The sequence below is a fragment of the Bos taurus genome, chromosome 7, assembly GCF_002263795.3.
Source record: "Bos taurus isolate L1 Dominette 01449 registration number 42190680 breed Hereford chromosome 7, ARS-UCD2.0, whole genome shotgun sequence".
In the NCBI taxonomy this organism is placed as follows: Eukaryota; Metazoa; Chordata; class Mammalia; order Artiodactyla; family Bovidae; genus Bos; species Bos taurus.
The window spans coordinates 75,184,590-75,209,221 of NC_037334.1; the positions used below are offsets into that span (position 1 = coordinate 75,184,590).

Sequence of the window (24,632 nt, forward strand, 5' to 3'; positions counted from 1 at the left end):
GTCTTCACAGGAAGCTTTTTGTGGTTGTATCTATATTTCTTTCTAAGTTGGTTCTCCTAATGGTTTTGATAATGGACCTTATTTGGCTGGCAGTACAACATGAAACTTCTCATTGGGTATTTTCAAGACTGCCACGGGGAATCAGCTGCCAGTTTACTGCAATGTGGAATGCTGCACGAGATTCTGGGATCCGACTCAAAATGCTAATTTCAAAGGTCGAGTGAAGCTGTGGCTCACGTTTTCGCGTGCCTACGCTCTCTGCAGGCAGAACAAAGACCCGGTCCGAGGAGGCAGAGGCTGAAACCCATCTCAAATCTTTTTCCTCAGATAATTTTGGAATCATGCCTGAAATGCCAGAGAACATGGAACAGGTAAGAGTGAGCTATTCAAGAAAAGCAGTCTGGAGTTTTATAGAGTTTCTTTACAAGAATCCCAGTGAACGTCTGGGAACGTAAAAGCCGAAAAGGGTGTGTTTTAAAAAAAAAGTCTTTCATTTAAGACTTATAACTTTGGGACTTGGAATAATTAAACAGCTTTAATTATTGACCCTGTATGGAGAGCTCAGCTAAGTCTCAATCGACAAAAATAACCCAAAACAGCAGTTTCACTTAACCAGATTAAAATGCATTCATGTAGGTGAAGGTTCTATAGAAATAACGCTTTTATCTATAGTTGGGTGCTCCAGGCTTTCTTTGTCTTGGCAAGAAATGAACCTGCTAACCTAACTTTTATCTCTAGATTGCTCTATTTAAATTTATAGACTTAGCCACCACACGAACTTGGATATTGTCTGTATAACAATGGCGTTTTTATTCATGTAGAAACTTCCATTTTTAAAAAGGATGATTAAAACCCATGTACGAAGATGTGCCCCTAGAACCATACCCAAGTTTTATCTGGCAAATATTAAACCAGATCCTCAAATGTAGGCAAGTAAACTCTTTTTGTTCCTCACTCCAGATAAGGCTGCTCTGAGAATCAAAATGCTAATTGCATATGCAAGTCCTTAAATCGTCTTCGAGTAGGACAGAATTTTTTTTTTTCTGGAAAGATTAGATTGCATTACCGTTGCAACTAGAAACTTCACAAAAATTACTTTTAAAAAACGATCAAGAGGATCTTGAATCTGCTCCCCCAACACCCACACCATTTCTTTGTTGTTTGCAAATTATGCATGGTTTCGCGTTGGAGCTTTTCTCTCAAGGACTCTAAATAATGCTAAATTGATTAACAGCCTGGAGTAAAACAAAAATAGAAAAGTGTGAAGGCTCAGTCTCTCTTGTTTCAGTTCAAAAGAAACTTTATTCTTACAGTAATTAGGAAATGAGTTCTTTTGGGGGGTTGAGTAGGAAAGAAAGTCACCGGACTCAGAAGTGGAAAAAAATTTTTTAAAGGCTGCTTAATGTTGAGCTCTAAGATTAAACCAAAAAAGGTGTATGAAAATATGTTTTAGAAAGACCCAAGCAGTAATCACGTTTGTGGGCGACTTTTAAGGTTTTGGTATCCTGCGTGTCTGGACAAGAACAGTACAGATTTACGTTCAAATTTGACAAAACCTATGAGATCCATGCTCGGGTTTTTTGCGAGTAAATTTCACAGGCATCCCGGCTTTTCGGGTTTGAACTGGAAATCAGTTGCAGTTGCCTAATAGGGCCGTTTTTGATCTGTCACTTGAAAAAAGCGTAATCCAGGTGGTAGACGGTTCAGCATGACTCTCTACTAGTTCTTTTACTTTTCTTGGTAGTGGAGGTTCGCCTCGCGTAGCTTGACGCTGCAACCTGTAAGGCGGTGCTTCTCAAAGGCTGATCTTGACTCCGGTTAAAGTTCACTAATGTAGGGTCCCAATCATTGTTTAGTCGCAAAGTTGTGTCTGACTCTGCGACCCCATGGACTGTAGCCCGCCAGGCTCCTACAATAACTCATTCAGCAATTACTGATAAAATCCGAGAATCCTTGCTTTGAAGGGGCAACCAAATAATTCGTCCCCCAGCCCCCTACGTGTTTTTATTTTTAACTAGTTAAGAGTTTGACACGTTCGGAATTTCACGCGTACAACTTTCTGGCATGCCAGAAAGACAAATGGGTTCTTTAAGTGTTAATGACGCAGATATCAATACTTATTATTTTTATTTCAGTCTTTCAATCTCTCAAGAAAAACTTAATGCTCTAGAGATACAGACGCGTTGTGCCGCCTCCTCTCCCCGCTTCACTCTTCCCACCAAGACTTTAAAGTGTTTCATCCCGTTTTATGGGGCTTCCCTTGTAGTTCAGTTGGTAAAGAATCCGCCCACAATGCAGGAGATCCGGGTTCGATCCCTGGGTTGGGAAGATCCCCTGGAGAAGGAAAGGGCAACCCACTCCAGTGTTCTTGCCTGGAGAATCCCATGGACTGTAGACTGCCAGGCTCTTCTGTCCGTGGAATCGCAAGAGTGGAACACGACTTAGCGACTACACCACCACCTCCATCCCGCTTTATGTATCACGTGCCCAGTTGATTCTTAGACACCGCACACAGTCTGAGCAATCCAATTCACTCCTTACCTAGTCGAGAAGGAAGAACACACAAAATATTCTTGACCCCCGCCCCCCGTGTCCCCCTCCCGTCCCCTGCCGGCCTCTAAACAAAACTCGTATTCCCAGTTTAAGACCAGGGCCTTTGTTTTGTGTATCCCTTTAAGAGTTGGCGCGTGGGCTGGGAGCGTCCCGAACGCGCCCGCCTCCTTTCAGGGGCGTCGGCGGAGCGTGGCCAATCAGGAAGCGCGGTCTTGGCGGCGGAAGCCGGAAGCGGTGAAAGGGGGCTGGCCCGGACCTAGGGTAGGCGGGCCGAAGGGGTTGGAGCTGCGGCCCGCCGCGATCCCGGGCTGAAGGAAGTGGCGGTCGCTGCGGCGGCGGCGGCGACGACAGCGCAAAGACGGCGGGCATGGTGGGCCGGGAGAAAGAGCTCTCTATCCACTTTGTTCCCGGGGACTGCCGGTTGGTGGAGGTGAGGGAGTCGCCCCGGGTCTTGCGGGGTGGGGAGACGTCTCGTGGTAACCAAGTGCGCTGAGCGGGAAGTCTGGTGGCGGGGGCTCGAGTGGTTTTCCAGACGCATCCTCCCAGAGTCGGAGGCCCCAGGAGACTAGGGCGGCGCCGCCGAGTTTGTTTACCTCGGTGCACACTCCTCTGTGTTTTGTTTCTCAGCCACTGCGACAGGAAATGATTAGGTCGGGTTTCACTTTCTAGCCTCCCGTCTCTCCTCTCAGGAATGAAGAGGGGTTTTCCGAGCTGTTTTGACTTTTTCTAAATTTCGTTTTTATCCTTTGTTCATATCTTTTGATCTTAACTGTTCGTATCTCTGAGGAAAAAAAGGAGCCATGTGGCTTTTCAGAAGTAGTAACAGGATTGGAGATAAGACCTGAACTCTTAGTTTATGCATGGCACTGTTGTGCACTTTATATGCATTATTTGTTTTGTTCCATTTTACAGATATTTGAGACTAAGAGAGCAGGTCTTTGGTCCAAGTTCATTCAGTAAGATTGCAGCTGGGATTCAAGTACAATCTCTTTGACTGTCTCAAGCTTTGAACCACTGCAGAGATTGCATAAATCTCCATAAACCCCAATCTCTATTTCATCCCAGGCCCCTCAGTATTCATCAGTCCATAGGATATTTAGCCCTGGGGATAAGAAGAATGTTCACGCCAAAATCAGTATATCTTAAGGATTTAAGAGAAGGTGTAAGTGATGGCTGTTGTTGAGAATGCAAAATTTTTACACCTTCAAAATATAGCATATTTAGTGTTTTCAAGTCATTTTGGGATTTGGGGAGTAAAGTTAGAATGGATGGGCTGTTTGATCTTCTGTTTCGCTCCTGTGTATCCCCTCACAATGCTGAGTCCCTAAAGTTGCATATTGCTTGTTTATGTATGTGTGTATGTGCACTGGGCATGCATGTGTGTGTATATAAAGGTTAATCAGTTTTAACAGTGAGTTCAGTAGACAAATGAAAATGCGTTTTCCTTCATTCAAATTACACAACCAAAGGCTTGACACGTATTTGCTTCTCTCAGAACCTGTAGTAGTGGGACTGTTCTATAGTTTATGTCACAGGAATAAACTGTGGTGGTTCCTGTTCATATTACTGGCTGTGGGGTACAATAGAGTGACAGTGGGAGTTTAGACCAGTGTCACCTAGGTATTTTAAAAAGCTTCTCAAAGTCCAGGAGTGTCTACTCAAAGATCTATCTCTAGGGGAATGTTGTGAGAATCAAATAAATCAATGTGAAACTTTGCCAAATTGAAGAGGTTCTGAAAATAGCAAAGTATAATTATCACTAAAACTTAAGAAGATCCTACTTTAGATATTTGTGATATTTCACTCTTGACTTTCTCTAGGACATTTTTAGTAGAAGTTAATCCAAGTGTGCTAAAGTAGAAACCACTGTCCCAGAGTACTGTTTTGGATCATTTTGGAAGAGCCTTTTATTGTCCTGTACCTTAGAATTGGCTGTTATTTGATTTGATGGCATAATAAGAGCTATGACTCTTCATTTATTTATATGTACTTACTTTTTCAAACATTTTGTTTTGTGTGTGTGTGTATGTATAAATCTGGTCACCTGGTGTTACTGAATTCTGTAAATCTGTGAGTTGGTGGGAGAAGAGGCAGATGCAAATTAAAGTCATGTTTAATATACTTGACTAATAAGAATAAAAACTGAAAAATAGACTTTTCAGGAAGACAGAATATCTTCAGGTCTTAATTATGCTTGTTAACTACGCAGCTTTTTGTTCCTCATTTAGAGTTCCTCAAGGTGTTGGACATTCCTGTGTTTGGCAGAAGTAAAGTAATTTATAGAGTAATGAGCCGAAATTATTTTCAGAGGAATATTTCCCTGGTTTTAAAAGAATCAAGACTGTGCTTTAAGATGCTTCAGGTGGAGTTCTGTTATAGAGACTCAAAAATAGAGATATTTTGTTTTGACTTCTGTTAATTTCAGAGTGATGTGTATTTTATTTGCCAACCACCAAAAAACTTGTAATCTGAATGAAAACTTCTTGTTTTGGCTTCTGTACTGTGACAGAACATGCTGATTGAGTCTCCAAAGAGAACTGTATGAAAAGAAGAAAAGTTACTTTAAACAAGACTTCTTTCAGTTTATTCGGATATCTTCTATGGGAAGGGTAATATGGAAAATGTTAGAATTATAGGATTGTAAAGCTGTAAGAGCCTTAATCATCTGTCCAAATGCATACTTTTACCAGCAAGTTACATTAGTAGAGTTGGAGTAACTTCTTAATGCCACAGTTTGTGGCAGAGAAGATAAAATTTAGTCATCAAGAAACCAAGTATAAGTTCAAAGGATTGAGACAAAACTCAGCATGCATTTGACTAGACGATAGATGGAAGCAAAAGGAGACCAGTTGTGTTTCCAACCTTTTTCCTTTTACTGTGGGCAAAACCTGTGACATCTTTAGATTTAAGGTTCCTCGCTTTGGAAAACTCTCACATGAGAATTTGCAAGAAGAGGATTGTGCAGAATCTCTTTGTTTCAGAAAATGCTTGCACTTCAGTTCTCTGCTCTTTTAATATAGAAAATTATTGCACACTGACATCTTACCACTAGGTAACTATTGAACTATTTTCTTCCAGGGAGCTTACAAATTATCCCAGGCTGTACAGAGTTTGTATCTTCTCCATGCAACCACCCATACTATTTTAAAGTGAAGAATCTTATATTCCTTAAAGACCCTCGCTGTGTTTGTAACTTAATACTATATATTTCATCAAATCTAAGATGCACTCAATTGTGAGATTATCTGGACTCTTAAGATGCACTGAAAAGGCAAAAAGACTGCCAAACACATTTGTAAGATGCATCTTTATTTCCTTCATTTAACAGATGATAAATGAAGAAAAAATGTGCTTCACTCACCAGTGAAGTACACAGAGATCTTATTTTACTGTTCAGTAATTTCGTGGTTACTACAAGCATGATGTTTGGTCTTTGACTTCTTTTTCTAGTTTTCCTTTTTAAGGGGAAAAGGGTAACGAGGTTGTTGCTTCTGGAAGGGTAAATGGCAGTTTGTTTTTATTTGTTTGAGTCAGAGCTATCTTTAGGAAGGTCTTGGATGTTCCTGGAATTCTCAAGTTCAGTTTCCAAATCACCAGCATCAGCACCACCTGGAAACTTGTTAGAAATGCCGATTATCAGGCCTCATTCCAAATCTACTGGATCTGAAAGCCTTCCAGTTGATTCCTGTCCTAGGCATTTGCCTGTGAACCACTGATCCAAGAACCACTGTCTATTCCTTTCCTTCTTTAGAGTGACATGAGAATCTCAGAAGAAACCAACTCATAGGACTTTATAATATTTTCCCAGGGATCTTTATGGTATTTATCCTGTGCAAATTGTTTTCTGATTGTGTCTCTACTAAACCTGGCCTGTTTTAACCTCTTTAACAATTGCAGTCTTTGCAGGGCTGTTTTCTTGCCAAAAATTCAAAGAAAATATTTTGCTGGCTTAAATCTTTGTTTGCATAGATTGTTTGACTTAGAGCCAAGTTTTGCAAGAGAGAGCCTAGATGAATTTTTCTTCAGCTTCTAAAACATCTTGAAATGTGGTGAACTAAGGAAGAAATATCTTTAAAAACTTAGCCTTCATTCTGTTTCTGATTTCTGTTTCAGCCCTTTCATTTCTGGTTTTTCCTTTGATAGACATACTTGATTTAGGTGGCCTTTTTTTTTTTTCTTCTTTTTCTTTTTCAAGTATAGTCTGTTAAATTAGCTGTCTTGAGGGCTGGGGAAAAAGATCTTTGGGTATTGTGTGTATACTTAAGGTTTTTGACAGCTCAGAATTAAGTGACTAAACCAACATTTCAAATTTAAAAGGCTTCAAGTTGATACGCTAATAAAAACTGTTTTTTGTTTTGAATAGTGTTTTCTTAATTCAAATGTCTGTGAGGATATTTGGCGTTAACCTGTCTTGGGAAGAAGGGAAATTTCTATGTATAGATAATTGGAATTGTTTCCTAAATAGTAGTTTTTTTTTTTATCTCAGTGTGTGAGGAATTTTTCCTTTTTCACAATAGTAACATAGATCAGTTTAAAATATTTATTTTTTTTTATCCTCTACTTATATTTTATTAGTTTTAACTGGTCTATATAGGTAAATTTAGAGTCAGTGTAGGAATATTTACAATTTTAGTTAGAATGTTAGTTCTATAAGGACCAAATTTATTTTTCTTCCACATAAATTTCTATGAAATATGAAATTCTCTAATTTGGACATATCCCAATAATGAGGTTTAAAAGAAAACTTGAGATTAAAAATTGAAGAGCAAAACTGTCGGTTTGGAAACATGTTCACAGAATAACCCTAATATTTAATCAGGGCAGAAATAAGTAAGCTTTAAACTGCATTTTTATAAATAGAAGAACATAAAGTTGATGGTTATTACTACTTTGGACATCATTGATCCTAAAAATTAAGTTTTTCCATTATTACTGTTAGGAAATCTAAATCTGTTTGACTAGGTGATTCCTTGCAGTATCATCTTAGGTTCCTTTTCTTGGGAAGGATTATTAAAACTTTCTCTTAAGTGACATACTTACTGATGCAGTTTGATCTTCGTTCTAACTTAAGAGTTATACATATGGGACGTGAAGCAGACAACTCAGACTTGAAATGTTTAGTTGAATGAAGATGGTGGCTAATTTTGTTGAGAGGCTATTTTCAAATTAATTACTTCTTTTCTCCTCTTTCACATTTTAGGAGGAAGTTAACATCCCCAACAGGCGGGTTCTCATTACTGGTGCCACTGGGCTTCTTGGCAGAGCTGTGTACAAAGAATTTCAGCAGAATAATTGGCATGCCGTTGGCTGTGGTTTTAGAAGAGCAAGACCAAAATTTGAGCAGGTCAATCTCTTGGATTCTAATGCAGTTCATCACATCATTTATGATTTTCAGGTATGGTTTATTTTAAAGCATAAGTAAACTATTAAGGGGCTTTCCTGGTAGCTCAGCTGGTAAGGAAGAAACTATTAAGAATTGTCTCAGTTCAGTCACTCAGTCATGTCCAACTCTTTGCGACCCCGTGGACTGCAGCATGCCAGGCTTCGCTGTCCATCAGCAACTCCCAGAGCCTACTCAGACTCACGTGCATTGAGTTGGTGATGCCATCCAAACATCTCATCCTCTGTCATCTCCTTCTCCTCCTGCCATCAATCTTTCCCAGCATCAGAGTCTTTTCCAGTGAGTTGGTTCTTCGCGTCAGGTGGCCAAAGTATTGGAGTTTCAGCTTCAGCATCAGTCCTTCCAATGAACGTTCAGGACTGATTTCCTTTAGAATTGACTGGTTTAATCTTATAGTCCAAGGGACTCTCAAGAGTCTTCTCCATCACCACAGTTCAGAAGCATTAATTCTTCGGTGCTCAGCTTTCTTGATAGTCCAACTCTCACATCCATACATGACCACTGGAAAAACCATAGCCTTGACTAGATGGACCTTTGTTGGCAAAGCAATGTCTGTACTCTTCAGTGTGCTGTCTAGGTTCTTCATAGCATTTCTTCCAAGGAGCAAGCGTCTTTTAATTTCATGGCTGCAGTCACTATCTGCAGTGATTCTGTCTGGGTGATATAAAAATTGTTGTTCTCAAGGAAGTTATAGTACTTAAGCTCTAACCTATTAAGCAACAATAGTATACAGTGCACATTTTTTCTTTTTTTGAGGGGGTGGAAAAGTATGTCATCCTTAGAAAAATTAGGTTGAGATATAGGTTAACAAAAGGCAGAAAATTAAGCATTTTGTAAAAAGCTTCTGTTTGAGAATTACTCTTCTAAGTACCACTTTCTGTGCAAATCCTTTTCTTGTTTTGAGGGTAAAAATATTTGCTTCTGTATTTTTTATTTTTAACTGGAGGATAATTGCTTTACAATGTTGTGTTGGTTTCTGCGGTAAAACTACACAGATGAGCCGTGTGTGTGTGTATGTGTGTGTATGTATGTGTTTATCCCCTCCCTCTTGAGCCACCCGCCCCATTTCTACTTCTTAAGGTTGTCACAGAGCGGTGCTCCCTATGTTAAATATAGCAGCTTCCCATTAGTTAGCTATTTTATACATGGTGGTATATCTGTCATTGCTACTCTCTCAATTTTGTCCCACCCTCTCCTTCCACTACAAATCCTTTTGAAAATAGTATCTGTTAACCTTACAACACTGCAAAATAGTTGTTCTCATATCTGTTTTTGTTGTTTAGTTGCCGACTTAGTGACCCCCATTGCCTGCAGCACATCTGAAGGACAGGCTTCCCTGTCCTTCACTATCTCCCAGAATTGGCTCAGACTCATGTCCATTGAGTCGGTGATGCTATCCAACCATCTCATGCTCTCTTGCCCCCTTTTCCTCCTGCCCTCAGTCTTTCCCAGAATCAGGGTCTTTTCCAGTGAGTCCGCTGTTTGCATTAGGTGGCCAGAATAGTGGAGCTTCAGCTTCAGCATCTACTCTATATTCAAGGTTGATTTCCTTTAGGATTGACTGGTTTGATCCCCTTGCAGTCCAAGGGACTCATTTCCATTTTAGAAATCACAAAGGCTCAGAGAAGTTAAACAACTCGTTGGCCATGGTCGCAGAAAAGTTATAGAAAGAATTAGGTTTTGTTACAGCTCTTGAGGTGAAATCGGAAATTCAAGTTCTTTCTAAAAATACGACCCAAAGAACATTGCATCAGAATCACTTGGAAAACTTGTTCTTATGTCTCACTCCCCAAAATTTTCATTCAGTAAGCCTATGGTAGAGCCTAGGACTGCACATTTTAAGAACCATCCTAGTTTATGCACATGTAAGTTTGAAAGCAACTTTCAGATCATGCTTCTTCAAGCAGTTTCTGAGGAGAAGGAAGTTTCGTGTTTGGGCACATGAGCCCTTTTGATTACTGGTCTTCCCAAAACTTAACTCTGACTCAGCTCCTCTGGGAAGTAGATGCCCGGTCTCTACCAAGGACCTTCATGTTATACAGTATTGAAACGGTCTCTTTACATACCCATTTTTTCCATTAGATTGTGAAATCCTTGATCCTCACACACTGCTTAGCATACTTAACTGGCAATATAAGTTTTTATGGATGCTTAATTTTCTTTAAATGATGAAGTTAAGAGATTAGAATTTATGAATTTAATTTGCAATTGCTATTCCTCTCCCTTTCCCACAGACTTAACTAAATATTTAGGTCATATGAATTACATAAATGATTGCCCTTTTCTCCCGCTCAGATGAGGGGATGAAGCTTATTTTGATTTAGAAGCCTGGTTGTTGCCCCAGAGTTTTGTCTGATTTTGCCTAGGGATTGCTCGATTGCTCTTTCCTTCTCAGGGCCTATGTATATTTTTAAGGAAGTTTGAACGTTGAAAAAGGGAAGTGTGACAAAACCACATTAAAAATTAGATTCTTTAGTTGAAGGAATGTTTTAATAAACATGTTTCTACGAATTAACTTACTGTTGGAAGGCTATAGTTCTTCTGTTTTTATTCCTTTTTGGGCTAAAAACACATCAATGCTTAACTTCTAGCCCCATGTCATCGTACACTGTGCAGCAGAGAGAAGGCCAGATGTTGTAGAAAATCACCCAGATGCTGCTTCTCAACTTAATGTGGATGCTTCTGGGAATTTAGCAAAGGAAGCAGGTAATGAAGACTTTATAAAATCTTCATAAAAATTAAGTGATCGCTGAGTGTGCAAATATTAAAATTTTGTAGATGGCTTATAAGAAATTTGTTATACTTTTGATGAATAAGCTGTTACAAATTCCAGTAAAGCATCAGGTTGTATAGTAATTTAATAGATTATTTTCTCTCTCTCTCTCTCTTTTTTTTTTTTTTGGTAGCTGCAATTGGAGCATTTCTAATCTACATTAGCTCTGATTATGTTTTTGATGGAACAAACCCACCTTATAGAGAGGAAGACATACCAAATCCCCTAAATCTATATGGCAAAACAAAATTAGAAGGAGAAAAGGCCGTCCTGGAGAACAATTTAGGTAAGACACATCTCTTTAGTTAGTTCCCTGACTCTTTTTGAGGATTCCTTTTTGTTTAAGATTTGTGTGTATGCGCGTCTGTATCTTAATTTTTTAAATACTTATTTAGTGGTTTTTCTTTACTTGGCTGTGCCGGGTCTTAGTTGTGATGTATGGACTTAGTTGCTCTGTGGCATGTGGGATCTTACTTCCTGGACCTGGGATTGAACCCACATCTCCTGCATTGGAAGGCGGATTCTTAACCACTGGACCACCAGGGAAGAAGTTCCTGTTGTTGTTTTTTTTTTGTTTTGTTTTAGTCAAGGAGCATAAATCCATTGGAGAAAAACTAGGGAATGTAGTTAACAAGAAAAACAAGAATTTTTGAAATCCTGGAGAGTTTATGAATCCTTTCAGACCATTTCCAGTATCAGTGTGTACGTGAATACCATTATAGATAGAAAGTAAATCAGATTTTTGTAATCTTCCAAAAAAAAAAAAAAAAAGATCAGTATCATTTTTCTTAGATTGCAGTATTCTGTCATTTGGATGGTTAATTTTTTTCCTGTGTTTGTATATCCACAGTCATTTGTATGGTTTTTCTTTTTTCCTGTGTGTTTGCCTGTTACCCCAGGTGTTTCTTGACTTCCTACTTTTGCATTCCAGTCCCCTATAATGAAAAGGTTTGTATATATACACACACACATTTATGTGTTAATTATAAAAGAAATAACCTCCTTAAATTTTTTTTTTTTTAATCTAAAACTGTAGAGTTCTCTTTGAGTGCTTCCTCAGAGAAGCACTAAATGTGGTTATGGAAGTGTTTTTTGTGGATTTCTAAACATCTGTGCATATTGTTTTATAAACTGATTTTTCTCCCCCCACATACATGCATTTCAGTTCTTATGGAGCCATCTCTAGGATATCTTTTTCATATCAGTGGCTGCATAATACCTGATTTAATGATCCTTTGCACTGAAACTATTGCCTTAGACTGTACTACATCCTTGAGAAACATCCCCTACTATACATACCATATACAGACTAGGTTTTTTATTATTATTAATATAAATTATCCTTTGGAAATCATCTTTGAATATATATTAGTATACAGCTGACCCTTGTACAGCTTGGGGATTAGTGTTGCCAACCCATGCGTATTTGGAAATCCATGTGTAACTTTAGATTCCAGAAACTTAATTGCTCACAGCCTACTCTTGACAGAGGGTCTTCCCTGGTGGCTCAGTGGTGAAGAACCCTCCTGCCAAAACAGGAGATGCAGGTTTGATCCCTGGGTCAGGAAGTTCCCTGGGAGTAGGAACTGTCAACCCATTCCAGTATTCTTGCCTGGGAAATCCTGTGGATGGAGGAACCTGGTGGGCTGCAGTCCATGGGGTCGCAAAAAAGTCAGACACAACTTAGCAGCTAAACAGCAGCTCTTGACCCAAGCCTTACTAAAACAGAGAGTCAATTTACACATATTTTGTGTGTTATATGTATTATATACTATTCCTAAAGTAATCTTGAGAGAATAAAACATTAAAAAATCATAAGAGAAAATACAGTATTGTATCAACACTGTAAGTTTACCTCATTTGTTTACAAGATGAATCGTCCGTCAGTAACTACACTAGTGTTGTTTTAGATGGTACAAAACACTATACGTGTCATGTATTATAAGACCACACATCAAAAATGCAGATAATCTAAGAAGAAATTCATATTTATTTACAGGTATGATTCAGGAATTAGTAAGGAAGAAGCAGTAAATGGTAGCTTAGTGTAATCAGTAACGATTGCTTCATGGTAGCCTTGGCCATACACTAGTGAATGAATCATTATAAAACTATTGGCATAGGTATTACAGGCATTCATCATACAGCTAAATACTGTTAATTTTTTTTTTTTTTTTAAACCACTTACCTGTGATGATAGACTGATACAGAGTTTTTCTAGTTACAAGAGAGATGAGGCATACTGTATGGTAATGTAACTCTTTGAAAATGAAGTTATGAAACATTAAGAGAACACATTAACCTTATGTTAGCCATCACTCACCTTATGCCTATGTAAGGATAGGGTATCCACTTCAGTACATCTTATCCATGATATTTTGCATGAAAAAAAGTTGCGTATAAATGGAACCACACTGTTCAAACCTGTGTTATTCATAAGTCATCTGCCCAGCTCTTTAGTAAGTTAATTTAAAATAGTTTTCATTGAATTTCAATTAGTGTAAATTTTCTAGTCTATTATAACTCCTTAGTATTGACCCACATAAAATACCTTATAATTCCTTAGTCAGTGATTTCAAGGACTATGTGGTGAACACTCATATACACTTTATACAGATTTCACCAGTTGTTAACGTTTTGCCATATGTTTTACACGTACACTGTTTTTTTTCCTGAACTCATAGAGAATTAGTTGAATTTCACCCCAAAGTACTTCACCATGTATCTTCAAGAAGGATGTTCTTCACATAATTACAATGCAGTTATTACACTTAGGAAATTTAGCATTAATGCAATACACAATCTATGTAGGAATTTTGTCCCCAAAATGTCCTTTATTGCATTTATTTTTTTAATTTAGGAATAATCAGGGATCACTTGTTGAAATTCTCATGATCAGTTTTATTTTTAATGGCCACAGTAATGAAATTATATAATTATAAAAATATCCTACATGACAGAGACATTTAAAAATATTCTAGATCACATTTGTTTAAATAGGTGAGCTGTGTCATTCTGGTATATTGCATGTGTTCTGTGATAATGTATTTTAAATCTACACACTCTGATCTTACAGCAAGATTTAAGAACCAGTGAGCTTTGAAATATTATCTGCTTTTATTACTCTCTAGGAGCTGCTGTTTTGAGAATTCCTGTTCTGTATGGAGAAGTTGAAAGGCTTGAGGAAAGTGCTGTGACTATTATGTTTGATAAAGTGCAGTTCAGCAACAAGTCCGCAAACATGGACCACTGGCAGCAACGGTTCCCCACGCACGTCAAAGATGTGGCCACCGTGTGTCGTCAGTTAGCAGAGAAGAGGATGCTGGTGAGAATCGCAGTGCTTTTTTAAACATTTAGAAGGACACCAAGCAAAAGTACTTGGATAGTAGCTGTATTTATGAATAATAAAAATTTTATGCTATTATATTTGATTTTTTTTCTCAAATACTATAGACTCCATTTGTCATTCTCTCACTGCAAGATAACTGAAAACTTGTATTTTTCTTTGCCTGATGTCTTGTAAGAAGCCTGTTTTAAGTACCGAGTAATGTCTATTTAAGATCTAGGTAGTGGCACAGAAGAACCTTAATTGTTTCAGCCACTGTAAGAATAACTTATAATTATTCTTTTAGATATTTGAAAAATAGCTCATTTTAAGTGTTTGTAAAAGTTAGAGCTAAATAGAATATCTACAGAAAGGAAAGTTAGAGACTGAGTTATTTTAGAATATTTATAGTAGCGTGACTTTTTTTTAATGCATCAAAATTTGTGTATTTTTAAAAAATATGTACCATGACAATAAGGATGTTATGACTAATTAACTCATCTTGAAAAATGGTTCTGTTAAGTATTGGTGTTAGCTTCTTAGGATCATTGAAAATGCTAGTTGAATTGGTCTGTGTTTCATAAAAATCTGTAATCATTTTAGGGTTTCCACTAAATCAGAGCCACTAACAATTTATTTTAAAACAATTCTTAAGGCTAAATTCTAAAATTGATTTCCATTTTTAACTGGGGAGATTTATAGGAATTTGATTTTAGATATCTTACGTAGAGCATTCCAGAAAGGTACGATACATTATATTTCCTGGACCTGTTTAAGTTAGTTGTCGTGTCACAGTTGCTATTCCACTCAACTCAGAAAGTTTGAAACCAGTTTGAACTATTTGTGTCCTTGTCAGGATCCATCAATTAAGGGAACCTTTCACTGGTCTGGCAACGAACAGATGACTAAGTATGAAATGGCGTGTGCAATTGCAGATGCCTTCAACCTCCCCAGCAGCCACTTAAGACCGGTAAGTACATGGCATTTAGAACCTTACTTGGGAATTCCCTGGCAGTCCAGTGGTTGAGACTTGGCACTTTCACCGCTGAGGCCCAGATTCAATCCTCGGCCAGGTAACTAAGATCCCTCAAGCTGTACTCAGCCGAAACAAACAAACAGGTAACCTTCTTACTTCTTGGAAGTCCAGGTCCATCACTGTTGTGTTCTATGGATAACATTTTTCTTGTTGTTTAAAAGTATTCAGTTCAGTTCAGTTCTCTGTTGTGTCCGACTCTTTGCGACCCCATGAATCGCAGCATGCCAGGCCTCCCTGTCCATCACCAACTTCTGCAGTTCAGTCAAACTCATGTCCATTGAGTCGGTGATGCCATCCAGCCATCTCATCCTCTTTCGTCCCCTTCTCCTCCTGCCCCCAATCCCTCCCAGCATCAAAGTCTTTTCCAATGAGTCAGCTCTTCACATGAGGTGGCCAAAGTACTGGAGTTTCAGCTTTAGCATCATTCCTTTCAAAGAAATCCCAGGGCTGATCTCCTTCAGAATGGACTGGTTGGATCTCCTTGCAGTCCAAGGAACTCTCAAGAGTCTTCTCCAACACCACAGTTCAAAAGCATCAATTTTTCGGCACTCAGCTTTCTTCACAGGCCAACTCTCACATCCATACATGACCACTGGAAAAACGATAGCCTTGACTAGACGGACCTTTCTTGGCAAAGTAATGTGTAAAGTAATGTGTAAAGTAAAGCTTTTGAATATGCTATCTAGGTTGGTCATAACTTTCCTTCCAAGGAGTAAGTGTCTTTTAATTTCATGGCTGCAGTCACCATCTGCAGTGGTTTTGGAGCCCCCCAAAATAAAGTCTGACACTGTTTCCACTGTTTCCCCATCTATTTGCCATGAAGTGATGGGACCAGATGCCATGATCTTCGTTTACTGAATGTTGAGCTTTAAGCCAACTTTTTCACTCTCCTCTTTCACTTTCATCAAGAGGCTTTTTAGTTCCTCTTCACTGTCTGCTGTGAGGGTGGTGTCATCTGCATATCTGAGGTTATTGATATTTCTCCTGGCAATCTTGATTCCAGCTTGTGCTTCTTCCAGCCCAGCGTTTCTCATGATGTACTCTGCATAGAAGTTAAATAAGCAGGGTGACAATATACAGCCTTGACATACTCCTTTTCCTATTTGGAACCAGTCTGTTGTTCCATTTCCCGTTCTAACTGTTGCTTCCTGACCTGCATATAGGTTTCTCAAGAGGCAGGTCAGATGGTCTGGTATTCCCATCTCTTGAAGAATTTTCCACAGTTTATTGTCACCCACACAGTCAAAGGCTTTGGCATAGTCAATAAAGCAGAAATAGATGTTTTTCTGGAACTCTCTTGCTTTTTGGATGAGCCAGCGGATGTTGGCAATTTGATCTCTGGTTCCTCTGCCTTTTCTAAAACCAGCTTGAACATCTGGAAGTTTACGGTTCACATACTGCTGAAGCCTGGCTTGGAGAATTTTGAGCATTACTTTACTAGCGTGTGAGATGAGTGCAATTGTGCGGTAGTTTGAGCATTCTTTGGCATTGCCTTTCTTTGGGATTGGAGTGAAAACTGACCTTTTCCAGTCCTGTGGCCACTGCTGAATTTTCCAAATGTGCTGGCATATTGAGTGCAGCACTTTCACAGCATCATCTTTCAGGATTTGAAAGAGCTCAACTGGAATTCCATCACCTCCACTAGCTTTGTTCGTAATGATGCTTTCTAAGGCCCACTTGACTTCACATTCCAGGATGTCTGGCTCTAAGTGAGTGATCACACCATCGTGAGTATCTGAGTCGTGAAGGTCTTTTTTGTACAGTTCTTCTGTGTATTCTTGCCACCTCTTCTTAATATCTTCTGCTTCTATTAGGTCCATACCATCTCTGTCCTTTATCGAGCCCATCTTTGCATGAAATCTAATCAAAGTGAACTTTGCTTGTATGTTGGCAGCTTCCATTGTTAAATTTCTCTAAATTGCCATGTGTAAAGGAGCCCATGTGTATTGGTGAAGTTTATAGAAAAAGTGCTTTCTTGATTGTGGCAGATGCTTTATTTATTTTTCTAGGGATCAAATCATATTCCTTGCACTGAGGGCAAAGGGAAATAGAGAATGTAAAACCTCATCAATGAGCTTCTCATTTATTTTTTATTTTGTGTGTTTGTTTTAAAGATAACTGACAGTCCTGTCGTAGGAGCACAACGTCCGAGAAATGCTCAGCTTGATTGCTCTAGATTGGAGACCTTGGGCATTGGCCAGCGAACACCATTTCGAATTGGAATCAAAGAGTCACTCTGGCCTTTCCTGATTGACAAGAGATGGAGACAGACGGTCTTTCATTAGTGTATGTGTGGTGGTGGGGGTGGTGGTAGTGTTTTTTAAAACGAGAAGTCAAGAAGTCATGGCACTTTTTAAAGAAAAAAGGAAATAGTTTTGTATGAGTGCTCTTCGATTGTGACTCATGATCTTTCAGGTAAATGATGCTCTTGCACAAGTGAAATTGTCTAGGGAAATTTAAGGGCAATAATGCCTCGTTTGAAGTAATGATTTTCTCATTTTGTTCTGCCTCAATTTGCTGTGTGAATATAGTAAATTATGATTTTCAAGTATTTGAGAGCCAGGATGAAACACATCTGCTGTAGACTTTTTTTGGGGGGGCAGGGGGAAGAAATGCATTGTTCATTCCTATAAATAACCTACATTTTCAGGACTTTTACAACTGTTGATCCTTTAATGTTTTAAATTGTGTTAAATGGCATACAAATCATTGGTGTTCATTGTTTGCTTTGCTTGAGTTCAGATCAAAATGTTTGAAGAAAGAAACTTTATTTTTGCAACCTAAGTGTAGTTTTTATGCTTGAGATATTTCAACATGTTATGTATATTGAAACTCCTGCAGCTTGATACCTCCTGCTTTTGTAGCAGTGAACAGTGAATGTTTGAGAGAGAGAGAATGTGTGTATGTGAATGTATTTTTTAAATATATATGAAACTGTCCTTTTCACTCCATGTCACTAAGTGATATTTCATATGTGCAGTTATACTAATAGTAATGGGCCTTGTAAGTCTTTTGACATTCATGAATAATAATAAATATGTACTGCTGGCATGGTAATGCTTAATTTTCTCGTATTTATTTCTCTTTTTTGAAATGTAAGGACCAGATATCTAAACTGTTTTGTTGCTGTAATTTTTAAAATTTCCTTCTTATCCTGTAAAATTACCTTATCTGATGCAGAATATAGTTAATGTACATTAAAATACAAAGCACAGTAATAAAATGAGCCCTGGTGAATCTACCACGTGAAATCTAAATGTTACAGACACTGTATTTACTTGTACCCACTGATTTTTCATAATGAAAAGTAAATAACTATACTCTTGTAATATATTTACAAAGAGTGTTCCTTTTGAAGAATGCAGAGTATGTGAATGTGTTTTCTGTACCAGGTAATAGTCAGGTTACTTTGACCTCAACAGTATTTTTGGTCCTTAATAAGGAAGCAGAAAGAAAGAATAACAAGTGAGCCTTGGCTTCTATTCAGAGTTCAGTACAAATCCAGTTTTCAGATTTTCTGGTTTCACTTGTGAAGTATTCTTTCCCTAGATTATAGTCTTATTTCATTGGACAAAAACTATTTATTTCTAATTTACTTAGAATTTGGGGTTTAGAGGGGATCAGGTCTGGGTGATTTGGTTAAAGCCTCAGTTCCCAAACGATGTTATGTTATATTAGGAACTAGGGAAATTTTACTGCAATGAGTGCTATGATGTACCCACTGAAATAGAGTTTCTGAAACTGATGACCTGCTGATGTAGTTATAAATGTTCTTCAGGTCCTTCTGAAGTAACCAGCCTGGGACTTGTATTTGGCAACCACTGAAGTACTCTGGGTTTGTTTTTTTTCCTTAGTTACACTTCACTTCACATAGTACTCAATTCAGATTTTCACATTAAAAAAAAGTTTTCTTCTCTAGCTGGACCTGATACCCTTTAAACCCCAAATTTTTTATCAGTGGAAGAAATCAATGTAGTTCAGATCTGGCATGTTACTCTCTATATATGTTCATACTCTCAGCATCCCTTTTTTATTTAGATAGCAAAATACATATTTTACTAAGTTTTTTTGTGTGTTGCTTTTTTCATTTAAAATGCCTTGGGATTTATATAGTTACAAAGAATCCTTTTTTTCCCCTATTCAGTTTGAAATTTCAGTCTCAGAAAAGTTGCCATAATGCCACACAGAATGCCTGCAGTTCCCTTCCTATATTCCCCAACTCTCAGCATTTAGCCATATTTTTCCTGTCATTTATTCTTTCTTTTTTTTTTTTTTTTAACACATGCACACATGATGTATGTGTTTTTTTCCTGGGCCATTTAAGAGTAAGTTGGAGTCATGGTGCCTAATCACCTACTTAGGATCTAAACTTAAGTGTGTTTTTTAAAGATAAGAATACATGTCCACATAACTATAATAGAAGCATCGAAGTCAAGAAGATAACATCAGTACGATGATCTCCTCTAATCCATAGACCCTATTCACATTTCATCAGTTGTCCTAGTGATGTCCTTTCTAAGTCTATCCAATCTAGGATTACGTGTGGCATTTCTTACTTGCTTTAGCTTTAGTCTGGAATAGTTCCTTAGTCTTTTTTCCTGTTCATAAAGACTTGACATTTTTGACATCTCTACATAAAGAAATCAATGACTCACATCAGTGCCTCCAGTTCTAGTGTTGCTCCACAGGGTTTATTTAGCTTCTGTCTTCTCATAGGTACTTTTTTGACAATGAGAAACATAGCTCCCATTAGTTTCAACATTTGCTCAAGTCATTTATAAGAGCCATTCTTGGATCACACCGAGTCCCCTCCTGTTCCCCTCACCACACAGATCTCCGTGAGCCGGTTGAGTATCCCTGACCCCTGGGCCATGACCTTGATGCCAGTGACCATGTGGGCCACTGCACCTGGTCAAGGACCTCATCCCAGCCCAAGAGGCACTATCAGCATCCCCCACAATTCAGTGTGTACCAGACTACCAAAGAAGGAGCCAGGTAGTCTTTTATGGCTGCATTTATTCCCTTTTATCAGTGACTGAATCAGTTTATTTAATCAGTTTCTTACTGATGTGCTTTTGAGTGTGTGGGGACTTTATAGTCTTCTGCCCTTTTTTTTTTTTTTTTATTGAAATGTGTTTGATTTACAGTGTTGTGTCAGTCTCTGCTGCACAGCAGGGTGACTTAGTTGTTTGTATGGAACGTTACAGCAGGCTTTCGTGAGCCCAGTGCCTACAATTCCAGTTCCCTAGTTTGTTACAGAACTCACAAAACATTACCTTTTGAAATGTAAACTGGACTTGGAGGCTTCAAATTTAATATGAGATGCTAAAACTTATCTAGGAAGATTTGGACTTGTTGAAGAGCAGGAAGTAGTTTCTTTTTCTTCTTATACTGTATCAGCCCCAGACTTTACGTGCTGAGTATGTAGTAAATTGTTGGATAGTTGGAACGAATAATGAGGGTTATTGACTGCAGAACTCATCTTCTGTAGTTATAATTTTCGTTGAAACCAGAGGATAGGATAGTGCAAGTCGCTCAGTTGTGTCCGACTCTTTGTGACCCCATGGACTATACAGTCCTTGGAATTCTCTGAGTCAGAATACTGGAATGGATAGCCTTTCCCTTCTCTAGGGGATCTTCCCAAGCCAGGGATCAAACCCAGGTCTTCCACATTGCAGGCAGATTCTTTACCCGCTGAGCCACAAGGGAAGCCCAAGAATACTGGAGTGGGTAGACTGTCCCTTCTCCAGCAGATCTTCCTGACCCAGGAATTGAACCGGGGCCTTTTGCATTGCAGGCAAATTCTTTACCAACTGAGCTATCAAGGAATCCCGTGGGCAAGGATGGATGATTGGAGAAAAAAAAAAAAAAAACTGCTGTATGAGCTAAGACCGCATGGGATGGCACCTTTGTCTATCTGATGTATTTACATGTCTCTCAGCAGCATGAGGGATAGTCATGTGCTCGATCTGTTTTCTTCTCTATTAGAGAAGCTTAGCTTTGTTAAGCTGTCTGATCATGATTGAGAGTGAGACACTGAAAGGACAATTGGAACTGCTGAATATCTGTGTAGGAGGACTGTCATGTGCATTGTAGGATGATTGATAGTACCTTTGACCTCTACTCACTAGACACCAGCCACACAGGTGTGATCAAAAATGCTTCCAGACATCACCGGGTATTCTTTGGGAGCAAGGTCATCCCAAAGGAGAACAACTATTCTAGGGCCATGTGAGTGCTTCCACTGGTAGATGGGGGTGGGGGTGTGGCTCCCATTGTCATTATTTTCAAGTTTTTTCTCTTGGGCAGGTCAGATTCCTCAGAAAAGGGTCTTTCAGTCCCCTACTTGGAGGGCAAAGGCCTGGCTGCCAGTGGTCTGGTGACTAGTAAGAGAGAAGCCTGAGATCTGTACTATTAAACCATTTCAGGGGGAGTGTATCAAAGTGAAAGTTTCATCACAAAACATATGTTGCCAGAAGGAGCAGAGCACTACACACACCTGTTGAGGTCCTTTAATGGACCGGAACCTGGTGGTCCAGAGTCGACCGATTAGAAAGTAAAGGAGAGAGAGAGGCTGTATTCCTTGGTTTACGAAGAAAGCCAGTAAAGCCCCTGGCACCGGGCTTGCTCTGTTCACGAAGGCCTCAGGCGCCCTCTCCATGGGGTGAAGGTGCAGAGCACCTTCTCGAGAGGGTCTTAGAAACCCGGGCAGGAAAGTGAACTCAGAGAGCCTCTGCACTCCAGGGGATCAGCCTGAAAAAGAGAGAGGGAGAGAGAAAGACACGGGGACCAGAGCTCTGATAGAGCAAAGGTGTTTTAATCAACATGGTGTGGGCATATATACTGTCTTACAAAGTAGTTATTTTCAGCAGAGGTAAAGATTAAAATTCCAGACTTACAAAACATAGGCGATCCATATTAGAGAGTTGTAAACAATCACTTTTACTGTATGGTTCACAAGAAGGAAGAGGGTACTTACCACCATATAGAAACACTAATGAAGGAAATGCCTGGATTCCTCAGCCCCCGGGAGAGGCTTGCCTCTCCTCTTAATTCCTGAGTATTCAGGAATTAATAAGGAACAGAGAATTCCTGACAGATCCAAAACAGCACACAGGATTTAACAGATTCTGTTAAATGCTTCCTTACATACATCACTGTGATGCCTTTAACCTCCCTTGAGATGCTGAAGATAGAAAGGGTCAGAAGGTGATCTGTCTGGGGCGGGTGGTACCCACCGCATCCAGGGATTCCCATACCATCCCCTTCCTGCTGGATTTAATACAGCTTAGAGATTCCATAATTAGTAGCATAGAGAACTGCTGTTAGAGCCAAGTTTGCCTTTTATGTAACAGTCTTTCTTAACAGTGTGCAGTTCATCCAGTAGAGACCTAGACCCAAGATGTTGAACTCCTTGCTAGATTATGTTAGAGTTTCCACACAGGTCAAAGTCCTGAAGTTAGCATTCCGCTTTCATTATATTCACTTTGGACTTAAGTTGGGTGCCTCCCTCTTCACCCCTCCCATCTCACCTCCAGTACTCCACTCCAGAAGTCACCTGTGTTAAGACTATCCAGAGGACAGACGTGCTGAAATCGAGGTGTTGGGAAGGGGATCTGGGAATCTAGTTTTGCATTTTTCTCTACCGTCTTCCGTGCCTTTCACCCAAGATTGGGAACTCCGGTTCTGAGTCTTTGGAGGGTTTTCAGAATAAATTGCTTTGGTTCTCAGCTCTTGCAACCATTGGCTACATTTCAGCTCTGGGGGGTGGTGGGGGTGGGAGTGGGGTTGGTTGAATCCTTTATCATAGTTTCCTTGGTTTCCAGCTTCCAAAATTTTGTTACTTTTGTTTCATTTTGGTTCTTCCTGTCCTTGTTATTTTGTGTCTTTATATATTGAACTAGGGTTTTGGGAGGAAACAAAATTTCATACCTGTATTCTATCTACCATTTTAAAATGGAACATCCTACTTTTGTTGATTTTGTAGACTTAGATGGTGAATCTCCTCCTGACCATCTTTATGAGCTGAAGGCTCCTGGTTTTCTTTAATTCTGTGCCTTCCATAACAGTTCTTGTGATCTTTTGGCTCATGTGAATTGCTGTTCTTTTATTTCTTTGGGAAAGTTAATACACTGGAACATACTATCTTAGAAAAGGACATCCATTGGTTAATACAAGTGAAAGCACCAAAGTAACCTTTTAATTTTGGCTATTAATATTGCCTGCACTCACCTGGAAAAAGTGATTTTTATTTTCCTATCATTTTGGAGTATCTTTTATTTTTTTGGAGTATCTTTTATTTGAAAAGATTTAAATATTCCTTGAGCTCCTGTGAACTTCTTATATTATAGACTGCCAAGGCTAAGCTTTAAAATTGAGAACAATCAATTCTGTGATTCCTGCCAAGTGCAGTTCTTGAGAGATGATAAAGGGTCAGCACGGTATATTAACATTGTTGATCTAAAACAAAGCTAATATTTTTATCCAATACCCTGATGTTCTTAAGTTAGTAATGTCAGCTTTCTTAAAGGACACTAGAGTCTTTTATATTTTCCATTTGTGAGATATAATTTAATTTTACCTAAGCCAGCGGTATTTCCATTGCACAGGGTGGTACTCACTAAATGATAATACGATAATACAAATCATATTAATCTTATGTTACAAAAATGATCTGGTTACCAAAATAGAGTACCGTGCTTTAGACAGCATATTGTTTTTCTGGGTGCTTTTAACAAATGACTACCAATATAGTGCCTTAAACAACTCAAATGTATTATTTCATAATTGTATAGTTAACTCTGACACAGGTCTTACTGGGTTGAAATCAAAATGTCTCCAGACTTCATTCCTTTCCAGAGGCTCTGTGAATAAGTTTTCCTGCTCATTTGGGTTGCTTGTAAATTCAGTTTCTGGCATCTGTGGGAATGAAGTCCCCATTTTGTTGCTAGTTATAAACTGAAGGCTGTTCCCAACTTACAGAGGCCACCACTTTCCTTGGCTCCTGCCCCCTCCTTCTGTCTTCAAAGCCAGCAGCAGTGGGTTGAGTCCTCAGGTCAAATCTTTCTAACCCTTCTGTCTCATCTCTTGAACCACAGTTGGGAAAAGTTCTCCAGTTTTAAGGATGCATCTGAGTAGATGAGGTATCTCTCAGTGATCCATATACAATCTCCCCATCTCAAGGTCAGTAGCCTTCATCACATCTACAAAGTCTATAATGCCTTATAAGGTTCCAGGTGTCAAGGTGTGGACATCTTTAGGAACCATAATCTGCCAACCATATATATTAGATAATAGTTCCGTAACTAAAAATGGAATTATTTAGAATTGGCAGCTTGAAAACTCAAGGTAAAACGGTTCTAAAAGAGTGTTCCATCATTTGCTTTAATTGTTAAGTGATGGTTTGCAGAAACACAACCAGCTTTTGACACAGTTTCTTCTCCTCCCCAAATTTGGTTATATTTTATTTAATCTTTACTTAGGATTCTTCAGAATTGGAGAAGGCAATGACACCCCACTCCAGTACACTTGCCTGGAAAATCCT

At 38.9% G+C, this 24,632-nt stretch overlaps 1 protein-coding gene across 2 annotated transcripts; it reads left to right on the forward strand.

Moving 5' to 3' along the window:
* Nucleotides 1-205: 205 nt before the first annotated feature.
* Nucleotides 206-18,361, forward strand: MAT2B (methionine adenosyltransferase 2B). 2 transcript variants are annotated; one of them, XM_005209700.5, is made up of 7 exons: nucleotides 206-371; nucleotides 7,754-7,948; nucleotides 10,546-10,660; nucleotides 10,861-11,013; nucleotides 13,859-14,052; nucleotides 14,909-15,022; nucleotides 17,203-18,329. In XM_005209700.5, exons 1-7 carry the CDS (start codon nucleotides 342-344, stop codon nucleotides 17,371-17,373), a joined length of 972 nt encoding a protein of 323 aa, XP_005209757.1. In that variant the 5' UTR covers nucleotides 206-341; the 3' UTR covers nucleotides 17,374-18,329. The 2 variants fall into 2 exon arrangements, with proteins under 2 accessions (XP_005209757.1, NP_001039991.1); NM_001046526.2 differs by lacking the exon at nucleotides 206-371 and adding an exon at nucleotides 2,864-2,983 and having other exon boundaries at nucleotides 17,203-18,361.
* The last annotated feature ends 6,271 nt before the right edge of the window (nucleotides 18,362-24,632 follow it).